General features: G+C 36.3%; 1 protein-coding gene across 13 annotated transcripts in view; it reads left to right on the forward strand.

Annotated features, from left to right (window-relative positions):
* LOC139969040 (ras association domain-containing protein 4-like) overlaps nt 1–18,873 on the forward strand; it is a 34,143-nt gene that overhangs the window by 10,225 nt on the left and 5,045 nt on the right. Inside the window, exons 5-12 of one of the 13 annotated variants that reach the window (XR_011793635.1) lie at nt 515–668; nt 2,845–2,966; nt 4,211–4,308; nt 8,283–8,330; nt 9,741–9,772; nt 10,635–10,685; nt 15,694–15,744; nt 17,115–17,174. Coding sequence is in view for 7 of the 13 variants with exons in the window: in XM_071973756.1 (XP_071829857.1) it covers nt 515–668; nt 2,845–2,966; nt 4,211–4,308; nt 8,283–8,330; nt 10,635–10,685; nt 15,694–15,744; nt 17,115–17,172 (582 nt within the window). In the remaining 6 variants the exon portion in view is untranslated. Of the gene's footprint in view, nt 1–514; nt 669–2,844; nt 2,967–4,210; nt 4,309–8,282; nt 8,331–9,453; nt 9,482–9,740; nt 9,773–10,634; nt 10,686–15,693; nt 15,745–17,114; nt 17,178–18,873 lie in introns of those variants that run through there. The other 12 variants (XR_011793634.1, XR_011793637.1, XR_011793636.1 and 9 more) reach the window with 12 other exon arrangements.

The raw sequence follows: 18,873 nt of genomic DNA on the forward strand, positions 1-18,873 counted from the left end.
ACTGCAAAATGAAACTGGGGGAGGGGGGTGAGGGAAGGGAGAGGAAGGGTTGGTTCTGTTTTTTTTTGTGTTTTAGGTTCTCTTTTATATTTGTAAAGTTCTGTAATTTTTCAGGGAGTGTCACTACCCGATAAGCCCTATAGGTTTTTTTTAGTACACTTCCTTTCACAAGTTTTGTTTCTTATCTCCTTCTATGTCATATGTCATACTTATCTTGTGATAGAACAAAAATAAATAAATGAAATATTGGAACCAGGGACATCAGTGATCTGCTTCATCTGTTACAGATCTCTCATGTATTTTATTTTTGGAGAGCAAAAAAGTGTTAGCAGACTGTATGTATTGCAAAAAGCCTGTGTAAGTATATAAGGCAAAACTCTGAGGGTCTTATGTTTCTATCCTAGCAGGATCTTATTTTTTAGAGGCTGCCTTTTGAAGATCCTGATAAGATCAAAATCTCAGGCCATCTAACTTTTACATATTTTATTTTTTTAAATTATATTTTACCTTGCAGACTTCAGCTTTCCGCCCAAAATATGGTACCTCAACGAGTCTCAGAGTAAACAGCAAGCAAAGTACGATGGACGTAATCAAGTTACTTCTGAGGAAATTTGCTGTGGAAAATGATGCTAATGAGTTTAATTTATATTCTGTCCATCCGTCTGGGGGTGAGTTTGTTCAGCTACCCATTGTACAGTTTCAACCCTTTGTACTTGCAATTAATTTGCTACTTGGTGTTACAACCTCGCAGCATTGCACTCAAACAGTTATTTGCATTGCTGGATGGCTACAGTAGAGAAGGATATAAATGTAAGAGTATTAAGGAGTAACATTATACAACCAGAGATGATCTACACAGTTTAAATGTCTAATTGATATTAGTAGGCAGACTGAAATGAAGGTAAGGATATGAAAGTTTCTTGGTCTAGATATTAATGGATATCTATGGTATTATCGTCAACTTGTGAAACTTCAAAAGGAGCTTAACATTCACATTAGACTGGAACTAAAAGTGAAATGCAGATTAGGTACTTACCCAGGATTATAATGCATTCGAGCATGATTTTGTAGCTGCGGACAAACAGGTGATATTTATATCTATTTTTAATTGTTCTTATCCCCTCTTATTTACATACATCGATGAACTGAAAACTATTTATAGCTAGTATTTTTCTTTTTAAGTCACTTCCATCTTCAGGGTGGCAATTGCACCCCGGCTGGTATTCATTTCAAATAAATTGGAAAAGTTTCATTTTAGCAAAGCAAAAACAAAGGTAAAATCAAAACTACCGTACGAAATGTTCCCGAAAGGTATTGAAGGGCGGTGGTGGTATTGAAGAACTTAGCATGCATAAAGTCCGAATGTGTGACCTGATTAATTCACTTCGGCTTTGAGTACAACTTTTCTGTGTGCTGCTGTGTTGAAAAGAATCTAACTGTAACAGTTATTACCAACTTTGCGATACGTGTTATAGTCATTGCAGACTTTGGAATCCAGGGTCACCCTCACAATTTTGTAATGTTGGTAGGAGTGCCTCCATAGTTTTCCCTTTCAGGTCCGAACCAAAAGTGAAAGACTCCAAGATGTTAAAGTTCAACATTGATGTATTGTGCAAAATCATAAAATAGATTCCGTTTCTGTTAATCAAAACAAGCTCTGTATTTGTATTGCAATATTGATATGCTACAAATAGGTTCTTTTATATCAAACAGCCTGAGAGAAGGAAACTGAAAATCTGCAATCTGTCTCTGTTTTGCAGACTTTGTATGAGTTATGTTGCTAATACCAGGCAAAAATGGTAGAAGGCACGAAGGCTACTGTCTGGAGTCATAAGACACATGTCTTATGTTTTCCCATCGAGTATTGTGTAGTATCATCTGAGGAACTGATCTTACAGTCAGTCTGTGTATTAATGGTCTGTGTGTTAGACTCAATAGTTCAGTCACTTTAATTGATGAACCTCAGTGGCTTAAAGGATCATTTCTCAAAAATTAAAAGTGTTATTGAAATACCACCTGGAGTAATATTTTTGTTTTGAACAGGTTAATTTTCTGCCATGTCATCCTTTAAGAGTGACTTCACAGATGCATGTAAGGATGGTCTTAGATAGTGAGATGATTGTAAATGTGTGAGGGGGGGGGGGGGGGTTACTCAGATTTTACAGAGGAATGTTTGGATTCTTATGTGAGGCTTTTATTGTAATGGAGTACAAAAAAATCAAGTGTTTGTGAGCAGACTTTGTTCTCTATATACGAATCTGCATCTTTGGTGACCATTGAGGAGGGATTAAAGTGGGCGGTAGGATCAGATCAAAGCTCAGTGTCCGTCCTCCTGTTAGTAAATAAGAATGATGTTGAAGTTCCAAGTGTCCCTGTCAGTCAGTAAATCTTTCAGTCATACAAGTGTCCCTGTCAGTAAATTTTGTGTTGGTTGGAGGAGGTTGGAGGATATTGGAGGAGGTTGCTAAGGTTGATCACAGTGTGATATAATTAATGCAAATGTGGTAGTTAATGCCTACCCCAGTAGGGAATTTTTTTTTAAGAGTTCTGTTCATAATGGGAAGAAACATGTCGCGCTTTGTGGAAAAGCAGGCTCCTTTCTTACCAAATATAAGAGAGGTACATTTGCATTTAGCCAAATTTAAATAGAACTATATAGTATATCTGTATTCACTCATGAGGAGTCAAAACACAACTTGATTTATTGAAAATGTGCTATAAAATATAATAAGAAAAGTAGCATTACTGCTGCATAATCAGTAATTTATAAGGAACCATGCCAATCAGGAGTCGTCTAAAATGACAATATATCTAACATATTTCGTCACGATTTGTTATCTTCAGAGTCTCACGAGTTCAAATTAACAGACTTTCCTCTCTTACGGAGGATAGAGATGGGACCTGATGACGAAGGACTAGCGAAGATATTCATTATGGAGAGAAGAACGGAAGAAATATCCCTTGAGGTAACTTTGCCATATCTCTTGTTGTCTTCAAATTAACTTCAAGTTTTGATCAATCCTTCAGTTTAAATATATACATAAGATCACATATAAACCACTGTTGCCAAAGCTTAATCATTACAGGATAAATCATGTCTAGACAACTTCTCTTCCAATATTAAAGTTTTTTTCCTAAACTTTGACTTTAAGTTATTATGTTGAAGGAAGTTCTTGAAGTAATTCCTGTGTTCCGACATCACACTGTGTTCCGATGTCACACGGTTCATGACATAAGCCTGCAGGAAATCATAATGATGCTTATACAGGAAATATGCTCCCTTCATTATTAGAATAAATTCATCTTTCCTTATTTGTACAAAACCTGATCAAATTGTTGTTTTACAATACGGATGCGTTTTTGAGTTCCATGTATTACGTCTTGAAGATTTACTTACAAATCTAGCTTTTAGTTGTTGCTTCACAATTTCTGTCAATTTAACCAAAAATGTATTTAGTATTCCTTATTGCTAATGATCAGACATAGAGATCTTTAATTAGTTTGCCCTGAATAATGGTTAATTTGTAGCTAATGACTTATATTTAATGCTAAATGTTTCATACATTAGTCTTGTTAATATTATGTTAACCACATTGTGTGCTAAATTACGTTTCCATATGTTTGTCATCATTACTTGAAATGATAAATTAGTAATCAAGCTGTTTGAATTACATTGTTATTGGATTTTAGTTATACAATAGCATATAGAGCAATAGCATATAGAGCAATAGCATATAGAGTAATATAGCAAAAGTTACCGATATCATATCAATGAAAACAAATTGTGTTAAAGGGATACTCGTAGGGAAGAAAAATGAAAAATCCTGTACAATGTTAGCTGAAAACCCCATTTCAATATTTTGTTCCCAACTTGAAGTTAAGCTATATTTACCAGCTAAACCATTCCTTAATCCATGAAGTTGTACACTGCAGGTGGTCTGTGATGTCGCCATGATAATTGTTCTTCAAATAAAGCTTTATTTTCTTTTTATCAATTTTTTTATTTATCCTTGATGTGTGACACAGTTGTGATGTTTGTTTAGTTGTCAATATTCTCTGCATTGAGATTTCCATCAGCTTGCAACTTGTCCGTATGAATGTTATTTTTCCTCAACAGAAAAATTGATTTGTGCATCATAAAGAGAAACAAAAACTTCTTGAACAGCTTAATTGACATTATTGCTTTTCTTGTTGCATTTTTGGTTGCCAGGTAGCCCAGTATCTGAACATGCAGATTCCTGTCATGCAAGCAATTCTGCGAAAATTTGAAGAAGAAGAGGAACGACTGGTTGACAAGATCAGAGAAAGGTATTTTTAAAGAAGTGTAAATAAATAGGCTAGACAGATAAGTCACATGGAAACAAAACAGCTGTTTGCTTTGCCTCCCCCCCTGCCAGCCAGTCCGCTCCCCTCCTCCCACCCCACCCCTAGGAAGCTGATGACAACGTGTACCAAACATACCAAGTATAAGTCAAAATGGGTCCCAATCGATCAGATGTGTTCCGAAATATATTCACAGAAGGAATGTGAGGTAGCAAGTTCAAGTTCAACTTTATTATATCCAAAAAAAGACAGTTGCATGTTTGGATTAAAAATATAAATACATAACAATGCATAATGCATATTAATAAAAATATACAAAAGGACAAGGGTGATTAGACAGGGTAAGAGATAAGAAGTTAAAGTAGAAAAGTAAAGTACCAGAAACCGAACAATTAAATAGAATTATTAGTTTAATATGATAAGCTATTAACAATCTGATATGTCTACTGTGACATATGGTAATCTCATCGGTCCCCTTCGAGGGATTATCGCACTATTAAGATCTACATATAGGGGGTGGTTGTTATTGTCAAGAATGGTGTAAAGCTTAGCAAGTAATTTCTCATTCCACTGCATTCTGAAAATTTCATCGCATGCACAGGGCAACCTCTAATTTTTGCAAAGTTTCCTAGTTCTTCTTCTTTTTCATTTGCTTTCTTTTGAAAATGATAAACATTTTTATGGAAATGATGACCAAAATCAAAACAGGTCTATGGCTGCTTTAAGCTGTGACCAACTCTTTGTTGAGACTTCAGTGGCTGATGTAGGACTTGAAAGATTAATATTTTTCATCTCTGTAGTTACAGGAAGTTATACTAGGAAGTGTGGACATCTTTAAATAAATAATTCTTGCCAAATTCAGAGGGGGCTGTTTTCTCAGCCAGTATTCTACACTGCTATTGTGTATGCATTAATTTGCATGTATAACATTAAAGGTAAGATACTAGATATCAGTATCATGTATTATCATGTGATACCTTATAATTGACTAAGACATTCATTCTCCCTAACCACATCTCAATTTGTGTCAATTTAAATACACAGTTGATAGTCACCACTATAAATAGACGATTAGAAACAATAACAAAAGGCTCTGTCATGAGTTTTTCTTTGACACACACACAAACAGTGAATTCTTTGTGTTGTTAGATTTTTCACTGAAGGTAACTTGTGATATGATTTTGCTTCTTTGAAAACTAACGTGTAATTTCAGTTTCAATTACTACTTCCTCTTTGAATATGTAACTCGATATTGTGTTTACCCTGTTAGGTAATGTACCATATGCACTACCTGCTATGAGCTGGTAAAACAATTGCCTGATGCATTAAAGGCAGTTCATTGCCAGTAATAAGGAAATTACAAGAATAGGTCGTTTTACAGAATGAATAGGGTTTGTGTGATAAAGATAACCTTTATCTGTGTGCTCGCTGCCTATGATGTTTAAATACAACAACAGAGAATTGGTAAATAATTTACTTTGAAATTGATGTTTTCATAAAACAGTAATGACTTTTAAGTCAAATATGAGCATCAGAGATGCTTAATATAACCTGCTTTGCATATGAATTGGGAAAGAAGAAACTGTTATTGTTACTAGTTGCCTAGGTTGCTGACCAGGAAACAGTAATTTTTTATAAATTTATGGACATTGGAAACATGTGGAATAAAGCCACATAAACAATATTTAGTTGGACAGCACCTATTTTAGGATGATTTTGAAACAGTCTGGGGGGGCTCCACTAATTCTAATTGGGTACAGCTGCTTTGAATACTTAATATGAGATTGTAGTACTCTCATTTCCTACTTAGTATTTAAACATTTTGGATTTTAGTGACCCTAACTTTTCACTTTCATCATCTACGTGAAATTCCAGTGGCAGATGTTATAGACTGGGGAAGGGTTTATGGGGAGGAGGGATCCCTCCCCACCTCTTTGAGAAATTTTTATATGAATAAGGGTGCTTAATAGCAAAAAGGTGTTATGTTTTGCAACTTTTATGTTATTTTTTTTAAGTTTATGTTCTAGATTTTTCCACAAATATCTCCTATTTCTGTTTTGTTGTGAACTTTATGGCAACCTTCCATTTTTTTGGGCAACTTCTTAAAATGGGTCGCTACATCCACCTTGAATAGCCAGGAGCTAACGGACATTTACATAGAGAATAGAGAATGTCGGTCGGAGGTTCCACAGGGTGAACAAGATTCGGGTCAATGCAAAATACTATGGTCGATTCTTCAATTAAGTTTTAGGCGATTTCCCCACCATATCTGACTATTGAAATAACATGTTCTAAGCAATTTTATTGAAAGAAATCATTCAACGTTTAGTTTTGTTCGGGGGCTAAAACCCACCCATCATCTTTGGCTACTGTCAAAGAGATATTTTTGAAGAGCAACTCCCCAACAAAGCTAAGAAATATCTTGTTTCATTTCAAAGATATCGTACTTTAAAGGTCATATCTGCGAGCTTTCATTTTGTAAATCTGTGATGTCATAGTGCCACTAGGTTCTGAGAACATTCTCACTTTCTCTTTGTATTTCTTTTCATATCTTCAAGATAGAATATTAACAGTATTGACACTGACCATTGTCATCACTAGGTCATGTTGAGCGGTTCAAATATTTTAGGTTCACCATCTACAAAACACATCTCAATTACTGAAGATAATCATAAAAGCACAAGTAGCAAGATGATGTCATAGTCAGACTCTGTAACGTTTACAGCCATTGTGAGTTAGAAAGCTTTCAATTTTTGATAACTTCTAGTTGGAATAACATTTCTCTTAGCTGCTTGAGGAAGTTGTTCATGACAGTTATCTCTATCACATACACAATAAATGATGGAAGGGATTGTGTCCTCTAACACATACACAATAAATGATGGAAGGGATTGTGTCCTCTAACACATACACAATAAATGATGGAAGGGTTTGTGTCCTCTAGAACATACACAATTAATTATGGAAGGGTTTGTGTCCTCTATCACATACACAATAAATGATGGAAGGGATTGTGTCCTCTAACACATACACAATAAATGATGGAAGGGTTTGTGTCCTCTATAACATACACAATAAATGATGGAAGGGTTTGTGTCCTCTATCACATACACAATAAATGATGGAAAGGTTTGTGTCCTCTATCACATACGCAATTAGTGATGGAAGGGTTTGTGTCCTCTATAACATGCACAGTTAATGATGGAAGGGTTTGTGTCCTCTGTAACATACACCATTAATGATGGAAAGGTTTGTGTCATCTATAACGTACACAATGATGGAATGGTTTGTGTCCTCTAACATACACAATGATGGAATGGTTTGTGTCCTCTAACATACACAATGATGGAATGGTTTGTGCCCTCTATAACATACACAATGATGGGAAGGGTTTGTGTCCTCTAACATACACAATGATGGAATGGTTTGTGCCCTCTATAACATACACAATGATGGGAAGGGTTTGTGTCCTCTATAACATACACAATTAATGATGGAAGGGTGTGTGTCCTCTATCACACACACAATGAATGTTAAAAGGGTTTTTGTCATCTATAACATACACAATGATCGAAGGGTTTGTGTCTTCAAGAAGCATTTGTAATAGTTTTAGTTAAGTATATTAAAACATGCCTTACAAAACCTCAGCACTTGCACAAACATACTAGAAAATAAACCAGGAATAAAGAACCATGTTCTGCATCCTTGGCTTCTGTCTGAACACTCTCGATATGGTTTTCTCCTACAACCAGTGCTTTTTTTAGTAGTACAGTCATTTCTTAAGTTTACCCTGGAATCAAAACCTGCCAAATATAGAAGAGACCAGATGTAAATTAGTGAATTTAGTGGTGTGCAAAAGTGGGATTTGTACATCACTTTACATTCCCATAACGTTGTGCAGGTTCATTTCTGTGAGGGACATGAATATAATGCATTACACTTTTTCTTCTATATTTCAGATATATTGCATATAAGCACAACTTGGAAAAGAAGTTAGCAACCTATCCGTAAGTATTCTTGTCATGTCAAGTATTACCCTGGCCTGTTGTAGTCAATACAGTTGCCTATTCCAAATGTATCGTGTGCATTCCAAGGTGTTATTTCATTTTCTCGTCAATTTTATGTTGTTTTCTACACCAAGCAGTGTTTTTTGTATTTTAATTTATTCACCAGCTTATGTCAAAATAAGGAGGTTTTAGTTCAAGGGGGAAAGAAACTTTCATTAAAACTCAGTGCTTGGCTGTAGGATATTTTCATTTCTTGCTAGCACTGGTAATGTTTTGTAGCATTAAGCAGAAATGAATATGTAAACCAGTGACATTTTAATTTGCTTGTTTACTTCAGTGCTTAGATCCAGTTTTCATCAAACTAGAATAAATCAGTTTTTGCATTCTATGTAGTTCCTTTTGTGTTTTTTTAATTTCATCAATTTTTGTTATGCTATTTGACAGTAGAACCTCATATTAATCTAGTTCGCTACTTTGGTCAAGATTCATTGGTACCATGATGTGAAAATTAAAACCTGTCGAGAAGTTTCCAATTTTGCTTTTTGCACAAGATTAGTTGTGCAATGGGAAGACAAAATGTTAAAAATTGGCTTGTAATTTTAAGTTACGCAATAATTAGCATTATTTTGTTGAAAAAACTCTCCTAGGTGTGACTGATAAAAAATATTTTGAATAATACTCAGTAGGTTTGATCAAATTGCTGAGCAAATGCCAAAAAGGTTGCTTCAAGAATCATGATATTTTTTCTCATCAGAGAAAACACTGTATGATCTGCAGTTGAGTTTAATTATCTGCTCATTTGTTGAAATTTGATAGTATAAGAAGACCAATTCATTACTGCTGACTAATTCATAGGCAAACATTGGCAAAAGTCAATTGGAATTTCTATGCATAGCTCGGATATTAGTGGTCGGTTGATTTAACTTCAGGTGAAATCTTCAGGCATGTATGTTGGTTACGACTAGGTAGTTATTATTCATTTAGTCCAATACACAAAAGGTTTTTGTCCCACAAAACTGAATGTACTGGTTTTCTTATTTTTCATTTTTTTTGTCACTTGCAAATCTGTGAAGTGTTTGCCTCCTGTTCACAATTAACCATGATCAATTCTTCTCCCAACAAGACCTAGCAAAAGGGAAATATTTGTATAGGTATGTGGCCCTTACCAGTTTATTTTGTTTTACCGTTCCTCTCCATCACCTAATACTTAGTATTTCGTTTTTCTTCATTTCATCGTAATTATGTAAATATCCTCGTTTCCGTTTTTCGTAGTTTTGTTCGTGTGGTGCTCTTCTGTTTTTTGGTGGCTGAATACAATCCTAAATTAGAGTATTAAAGAAAAAAAGAACATTTTTAAAGAAAAACTTTTCTTTAGTCATTGTACTATCTTTATATTAAATCTTTTTGTAGCCCTCAATCACCTGAGGCCTTAGTCCCTCTTGGTTTGTATATTTGTACTTTGTTCTTTTCACTGCATGACGACATCAAAGTTATACAACACATAGATTTCCAATCAACAGGCTAACATGGGATTTGAGTTTTACCAAAAAAAGACATTACAATTGTGCTTTCATTTATTTCAAAAGATTTAATTGCGATTTTTTTTTTTATAAACTAATCCATCTTAAAAAATGAGCTGATATTGATTTGCATCAGTGTATAATTTGATGTAGAGATATACAGTATATATGAATATCTTTAAAGCTAATCATATTACCGATGAAACTCGCATTAACTGTTGGGTTGTTCACTTTTTGGTTGGAGGTAGACTCCATTTTGCATGCGTGCCATTCAAGCTTTACAAGGCCAGCGATTTTTCAGCGATTGACAGGATGCATGTTCCGTTTAAGATTTATGGTTAGTTGCCATATCACCAGGGTTTGCTTTGAGGACAGCAAAGTTCTAAGCTTGCTGGGGACAGTATCACAAAGTTTGTCCTTCAAACATCTCTAACCTTTATACCTGTAGCTGAAAATTAAACCTTTATTCTGTGTGTCTGTTCTTAGAGATGTGGGTGGGGGGGGGGCGTGGGGGATGGTATGTGAAAGGGAAGTTATTGTGGTTTGGAGAGAACAGGAAACTATTCCACAAGGAAACAGTACTTTACGCTTTGTTAAAATCCTCCCACAGTTATCATAATACTCAGCTGTGAGTGTCTGTTATTGTCTTGTATTAACTTCATTCCTTAATGCTTAGTTTGTTTTGCTAAATTTATCTGAAGTAGAATATTGCCAAACACATTTTGGTCATGTCCATTTTCTTTTTGAGTCATTTCAGAATTTCATTTGTCTCTTGTTGTTACAGGCCACCTTTACCGCCAAAGCCGAAGAACTTACTCGCTAAATATAGAAACAGGTTCAAACACGTAGCATTTTTCTTACATTGAATTGTGCTTGTTTCACTTAAAATCTACCTTTATCGCAAAGTTTCAGGAATGTATTCTGGTTCTATTAACATCTACCTTCCCTGCATCATGTGTTGTTTATCATGAAAAACCCACATTTAACAACAAAAAATCAAATAAAATGTAGTCAGTCACCCTCATTTTTAAGAATACTTTTGCAAGTTTTCAGCAAGCTTTAAGAAACAGCAGAAATTTCAAAAATACAAAAAGAATAAATCGATTATTTGATTCTGAACCTTGTTTGGTTTGTCAGAGATTTTCCTCTCATAAAGTCTTGCAGAATCTCTATGAAACTTAAATCTTTGAAGCTTCGTCTGAAATCTTGTTCAATCAAAGCAATTTGACATAGTCTAGTATGTGAATGTACCTGGCACTTCTTAGACATAGTCTAGTATGTGTATGTACCTGGCACTTCTCTGACATAGTCTAGTATGTGTATGTACCTGGCACTTCTTAGACATAGTCTAGTATGTGTATGTACCTGGCACTTCTCTGACATAGTCCAGTATGTGTATGTACCTGGCACTTCTTAGACATAGTCTAGTATGTGTATGTACCTGGCACTTCTTAGACATAGTCTAGTATGTGTATGTACTTGGCACTTCTTAGACATAGTCTAGTATGTGTATGTACCTGGCACTTCTTAGACATAGTCTAGTATGTGTATGTACCTGGCACTTCTCTGACATAGTCTAGTATGTGTATGTACCTGGCACTTCTTAGACATAGTCTAGTATGTGTATGTACCTGGCACTTCTCTGACATAGTCCAGTATGTGTATGTACCTGGCACTTCTTAGACATAGTCTAGTATGTGTATGTACCTGGCACTTCTTAGACATAGTCTAGTATGTGTATGTACCTGGCACTTCTCTGACATAGTCTAGTATGTGTATGTACCTGGCACTTCTCTGACATAGTCTAGTATGTGTATGTACCTGGCACTTCTTAGACATAGTCTAGTATGTGTATGTACCTGGCACTTCTCTGACATAGTCTAGTATGTGTATGTACCTGGCACTTCTTAGACATAGTCCAGTATGTGAATGTACCTGGCACTTCTCTGACATAGTCTAGTATGTGTATGTACCTGGCACTTCTCTGACATAGTCCAGTATGTGTATGTACCTGGCACTTCTCTGACATAGTCCAGTATGTGTATGTACCTGGCACTTCTCTGACATAGTCTAGTATGTGTATGTACCTGGCACTTCTTAGACATAGTCTAGTATGTGTATGTACCTGGCACTTCTTAGACATAGTCCAGTATGTGTATGTACCTGGCACTTCTTAGACATAGTCCAGTATGTGTATGTACCTGGCACTTCTTAGACATAGTCTAGTATGTGAATGTACCTGGCACTTCTCTGACATAGTCTAGTATGTGTATGTACCTGGCACTTCTTAGACATAGTCCAGTATGTGTATGTACCTGGCACTTCTTAGACGTAGTCCAGTATGTGTATGTACCTGGCACTTCTTAGACATAGTCTAGTATGTGAATGTACCTGGCACTTCTCTGACATAGTCTAGTATGTGTATGTACCTGGCACTTCTCTGACATAGTCTAGTATGTGTATGTACCTGGCACTTCTCTGACATAGTCCAGTATGTGTATGTACCTGGCACTTCTCTGACATAGTCCAGTATGTGTATGTACCTGGCACTTCTCTGACATAGTCTAGTATGTGTATGTACCTGGCACTTCTTAGACATAGTCTAGTATGTGTATGTACCTGGCACTTCTCTGACATAGTCTACTAGTGAATGTATCTGGCACTTCTTTGACATAGTTTGGTATGTTTATGTTCCCTGGCACTCTTTCCTCTCTGACCTAATTATTTGATACTAATTTGTCGCTAAGTGACGATTGTCTGTTGTTTGTTGCTTCATGTGATCATTGCACTTCACTCTTATCACTTATATTGTCCGTTTGTTTTCAAGTTGTGTTTAGTTTCAAAAAGAACCTAGGATCAAAAATGAAAATAGGATAAACAGCAGCTCTCAATTCAACTGTCAAGGAACAATATGAAATGGATGAATTATAATTTGATCTAGCATTCTCTAAGTAACTTTGAGAAACTCCATTTATCTGGAAGATGGAGGTGTAAGCATGCTGAGTGTTTAGTACTACATACAGTAGTATCAAACATATTGACATTGAATGGAAATCAGTTCAATACTTTTGCAGAGAGAGCGTTGCACGATGATGCCTGCTGACCGCTCACTGATATTGTGTCTGGGTATGTTAATGTAGTAACTGCAATGTGAAGAGCATCATAAAAGGGAGTAAAAATAACTAAAAAAATATATGTATTAAAGACTTCAAATATTTAATTTGAGTTTTAGCCATAAAGTGAATTTGATTGGTTCTTTCTTGGTGATAGAATCTTCATACATTTCTTTATAATGGCTTTTAATACATTATCCTCCTTGGTTTAAATGTCTTCTTCATCAAAGCCCTCCTTGTTCGCATGCTTTTAGTATGTCAAACGTTTGTAAAAAGCTTATTTGACTTTGGTGGGAGAAAGATTTCACTTTGTGGCGAGCCACATGCCTCTCCTGGAGAATTACAAGTGGCCTTATGGAAGGTCATCTTGTTTCTCCTGCTGAAAGTGTCATTCAACCCTTCCCCCACCCCACCCTTTCCCTGCCCCACCCTTGCCCTGCCCCACCCTTCCCCATAGCAGCTTCCATCTCCGACTTTCCACACAAATACCCACATCCTCCAAGGTTCGTGCAGAGTCATCTACTCCATATCAGGCTTTCCACACAATTTGGTTTACATAACTTTTTCCCATCCTCTTCTTCCGGAGCCTTTAGAACAAATATATATTACAATACAAGTAAATGTAGATTCCTCTCCTGTGTGACAAACCAGTGCCCAGTAGTGATACAATTGAAGTCAGAGAGAATCTTTCATCTTTCTCTTTCCCATCCTTCAACCCCTCCCCACCAATCCTTCCCATTTCAACCCAAAACATCAAACCCCCCCCCACCAATCTGGACTTCGACATACTGTGTTTACATAGTGCTATTTACCTGCACCTCTGCTGGTTTGTGAATGCATGAACCCAATCTCATTATTTTTTAATACTTTCCTAATCTTTCACCTTTATAACAATTTTTGTTCGCATTCATATCTGTATATCATCTGGTATGCTTTTCATGTAATCATTCATGCATGGATACTTTCTCACATCATTTATCATCCTTCAATTTCTTTGGTCATCATATTGGCAAAATCTCTGCAAAAGTCATCTTAAAATCTGATCACACCTTGTGAGATTCAAACAGTAAACAGTTTAACTCACAATAAAGCACCTACCATGACTGGAGAACATCCAGTGTGTGCTATTCCATCACACAGTACTCATTTCAACTATAACTTACATTTAATCCTTCATTTTGCTTACTATATAGCATAAGTATTACATTGGCTTTGGCATAATTAGTGAGATTTATGTTTTTTACAAATGCCTCTTTCATTATTCCTGTCAAGGTTTTTTTGTTGTCTTTTTCACTCTTTTGCATGTCACATTGCAGTTAAACTGATTTACTACAATGATTGTAATGGTAGAGATCACCGCATTGCATGACACTAACAATTTAAAAAGCCAGTCTGTATGTTTGGCATCTTGCCAACATATTCTAACTCTGCTCAGCACTATTTACTGCTTTTATCTATCGATGTGTTTCACGTATGTTCAACTGTCAGAAATGTGCTTGTGATATTCACAACATTTTCGTTCAAATTCTCTACAAACTGGCCACCTCTGATTGAAAGGAAGGTTTCAATGCACCAAATATAGAAACCTGCCTCTACGAGTATTTCATGATTAACTCTTGTTAGTATAAATGAAGTAAAGTGACCCCGGGTAGTGAATGTTTACAAGATGTACAGTAGGATGATTCTAATCTATTAAAAGTATTCAACAGACCAAATGCATGGAAAGGGAAGGGATTTGGAGACTTCTTAAACATGATAGTAAAATTTCCTAGTTGGCATAAATACCTGATATCATCAACAGTCTCAATGGCATTGTTCCCTGTTCATACATTCCTGTGTTGCACGTATATGTCAGAAATTTCAAAAGTATCAAACAATTTTAAGGCATATTTATATCTCTAGAGAGTTCTATGAATAGGGATGAAACCAGGACTAGTTGAATGCTGGTTGCTGTTTAATCCCGCAGCGCACCGTACCATTAATCTCAACTTGATGGTCATTACATGGAAAATCTTTAATAGTCAAGACTCATAGTCCTATGACTGACCCTCCCTCCACCCCCCCCCTTGCCCAGACACAACGTCTGTTTACCGGTAATGACCGTAGTTCGCTTAGGTCACATGCAAATTTATGAACCAGTGATTGCTTAATGTTTGTTAAAACTGTACAGTGACAGGTGTGAACTCCCCCACCCTGCAGGACTATTGTTACCGCGGTTGAGTTGTACCGTCAGGTTCTGATCAGTTGTGTAGTGTGCTGCGGGGTGTGCTGCGTGGTAGTGTGGGGGTAGTGTGTGGGGGTAGTGTGCTGCGGGGTTTAGAGCTGGCTAACTTGAGTCATTATGTTCAATTGTCTTGAATGCTACCCTGCTTGTGGATCTCAAGTCACTGGTTGTGGCAATCAGCGAGTACTTGTTATAAAATAATCAGTTTCTGATTGGTGCTGGTCAGGTGCATAGGTGGACTATTCTCAGAGGGGCAGAATGCTCTTCTTGGTGGGCAGACGGAACCTATTTCACCACAATCCCAGAATAACTACATAATTGGTTGTGAATATTCAGTTGCAAAGTGCATACCTTTGACTAGTTGGTTGTAGTGATATCTCATATGCATAATAATAATTATAATAAAAACTCCAATATAAGGCGAGATAACAATCTTCCCTGACAGCTAAATTTCATGTAATAACATCTATTTTTTTTTTTTCTCTTCATTACCCAAATCTGTACAGACCCCCTCTGCCTCCCAAAACCTACAAGCTAGTGAGGACAAATAATTTCAGGTAAGTGACATAACTCATGTGTGTTTGTGATATAACTCTTTGCTTCAATTGTTGTTGGCGTATTGTTGTTTTCAAGGGGTTATTTTTGGTTGCTTGTGTGTTGTGGATCAATTCCTTTTTAAATTTCTAGGTAATTCTAATACAGTACAAACTGTGTAGCTTGGTCGAGGAGCTAGGGTACATTTGGTTTTCTTTACTTGGCAAAATGGCCTTTGGTTAATTTCTTGATTGAGCGATGGGTAGCGTGCTCCATATTTTCAAGTCGTCTTTCACCGTTTACTAATGATGTTTATTTATGGAGGATACAATCAGTACATTGAGAAACAATGACAGGTCACTGATGATTAGCATAACAACACATTAAAACTAAAGTCTGGCATTTGTCATAATTGGCTGAAAGTTGATGATGTAATTCATTTTATTCACTATCAAGTAAAGCTGATACTGAAAATGAGGAATTCAGTCAAACAAAACTCAATGTTCTTGATGTGATTGAAAACTGATCTACCATCAGCCGTACTATTGTTCGTATAGCCAGTGTTTTAAAGCAACTTTCGTGGGGACTTCGAACAAAATCATAACGCCGATAAATTAAGTAATTTTCTGACAAAGAAAACCTTTGAGGTAACCTCATAAGACTCACCAAGATGTTACTGAGGATTTAAAAAAGTAGAAAAATGCTCTGTCATTAGTTAATAAGGGATCAACGCTTAATCCTGCTGTAAGTAATCGCTCTGTCCTAACAATGTTTTGTTTGATCCTCATATATTCTGCTAGAGAAACTGAAGGAAATTGTTCCTTGCTTATAGTGTGACCCTTGACCTTGGCTCATGCTACCCCTCACCCTCCTTTGCTTTGCTATGTGCCATTGTTTCTGTTCAGCTACAGGAACCCCATCTTGCCTATTTTTCTTTCTTTTTATGTTCAATAAAAGTTTATGACTTTTGTGCCCAGTGAAATGTTTAGGCTGCTGTTAGAAGCAGAGAATAACCTGTTAGTTAAAGATGCAAAGAGGGTAATAATGGCTAGGAAGTTGAATAGCTTTTGTGAAGTATGAATTAAATCAATATCCTTTTGAAAATGTAGCCTGAAGGCAACATATTAGCATATGTTAAAAGCCAATGTGACTCAGTCATTGGCCTGTTCCTGCCACAATTAAAATTGCTCATTGAGATTTAAATATGACCTCCTGTTACTGGAACTTCCCTTCCTTGCATGTGATAATGCAGTGTTTAAAATAATAACACAAAATAGTAAGTATTTACACTAAAATACAAATTTTGTGCAAAATGAGCCAATTATAGCTTAATTTATTTGTGGACATTGATATCTTCATCTTTATATTATTTAACTTGCTTTATATTATGTAGGCCACCTCCTCTTCCACCTAAAACGTACTTAATCAGAACTCGGGAAATTCAGGTGTGACAAAGGTAATGAATATGTATGTTGGTACTGTATCTGCAAGCTGAATATGCATGCTAAACTATCCTACATTCCGCATGCTTATGAATATGCATATTCTGCTGCATCTTAGACCTTGGTTGCTCCTTCTCCCATCATTCCTGTTCAAGGTTCTTAAATATAAATCTTCATTTGACATCTACAACAATGTATAGGATAGGACCACTAGTACAGCATGGAGGTTATTCGCATGACAGTCCCTATTGATGAAACAGCCAGTCGCATATTGGATGCAGGTTTGAGTTAACCTCGGTACTAATAAATCATGAGTACGGGATTGGTGGTGTTCAGTAATGACCCCCAGGCATAACGATAGTAGCTTGACTTGAGTTCTAAAACCGAAACTTTTGTCTTCGGTGTGTGTAAGAGCAGTTAATGACGATAACTATTGCAAGTTGTGCCGTTTCAGTGAAGTTTGTTTGGAACATGCGAAATAAAAATTGACAATGTTTGGGCACCATGGGTGGTGATGACAGGTGGTAGTGGAAATTATCCAGATCAGAATATCATATTTGAAGGTCTTTTAAAGAGAAAGCTGATCTTACTTTTCTGTGAATGGGTACTCCAATTTCCAACCTTGTCACATGCTTATGACACTTATTACAGCCCTTGTATCCCTGAAGGAGCAATATTTCATGTTCATCTGTATCCTATACCAATTACGGTCCATGGTTTTCCTCCTTTTCATCTGATTTGACCTGTACTTACATTAACCTTTTGCAAGGTAGAGTCTTGGGAGCATCTAAACTACAACGTTGATGCTTTATCCAGTGCAATACGTGGTACTGGTTTGGTAGCAATGAGCAACACTTATTAAATTACCTTGAACCAGCTACATTTTGCATAGTTACCATAGCGATGATACAATGGACTGCATAACCATACTATTGTTCCCCATCATGTTTCTTCTACACTCTGTAATCCTTGTGTATATGTTCTTTGCCTCTCTGTCTCCTTCGATCTCCTGCTGTCTGCCTGATACTTCTCTTCTGATCTAGCATGGCATTCTCTTTGCTCTTGAAATATAAATCCATTCGTTGACAAGTAACATCAGTGTTTACGTTGATTTGTAGTTTTGAATTTCTCTGTTGAAGTTTCTAGCTGATCATCATATATGAAGAGGATACACAATCATAATGTATCAATTGTAGAGTCCATACCAGTCATTCTGTTTAACAGAATGTATCAGTTGTAGAGTCCATACCAGTCATTCTGTTTAACAGAATGTATCAGTTGTAGAGTCCATACCAGTCATTCTATTTAACAGAATGTTACAGTTGTAGAGTCCATACCAGTCATTCTTGTTATACACATTCAGTCTGTACTCATTCAAATTTTAACTCTGCAAGTGAAAGTGGGTTGCTGTTAAACTGCTTCTTACAGGCCTTATTCTTTGATACTGTTACATTTATAGTAAAATTGTGTTCTTTCTTTGAAGAGCTATTGAGAAATAAGTTCTAAAATCCTGAACTGTGATCCAGTGAAATAAAAAGATGAGAATAGTGTTAAAGTCAGAGTGGTAGAATGATAGTTGTTGTTGTTTATTTAGGAGGTATTGGGTGGGAGAGGAGCAGGAGGTTTGGGGTGGGGGGGGGGTTGGGAGTTAATCCTTTCCTCATAGCCAACTTTGAATAACTGTTGTCATTTACTTTGATATATGAAGTA

The sequence above is a fragment of the Apostichopus japonicus genome, chromosome 6 (assembly GCF_037975245.1).
Source record: "Apostichopus japonicus isolate 1M-3 chromosome 6, ASM3797524v1, whole genome shotgun sequence".
Taxonomy (NCBI): domain Eukaryota; kingdom Metazoa; phylum Echinodermata; class Holothuroidea; order Aspidochirotida; family Stichopodidae; genus Apostichopus; species Apostichopus japonicus.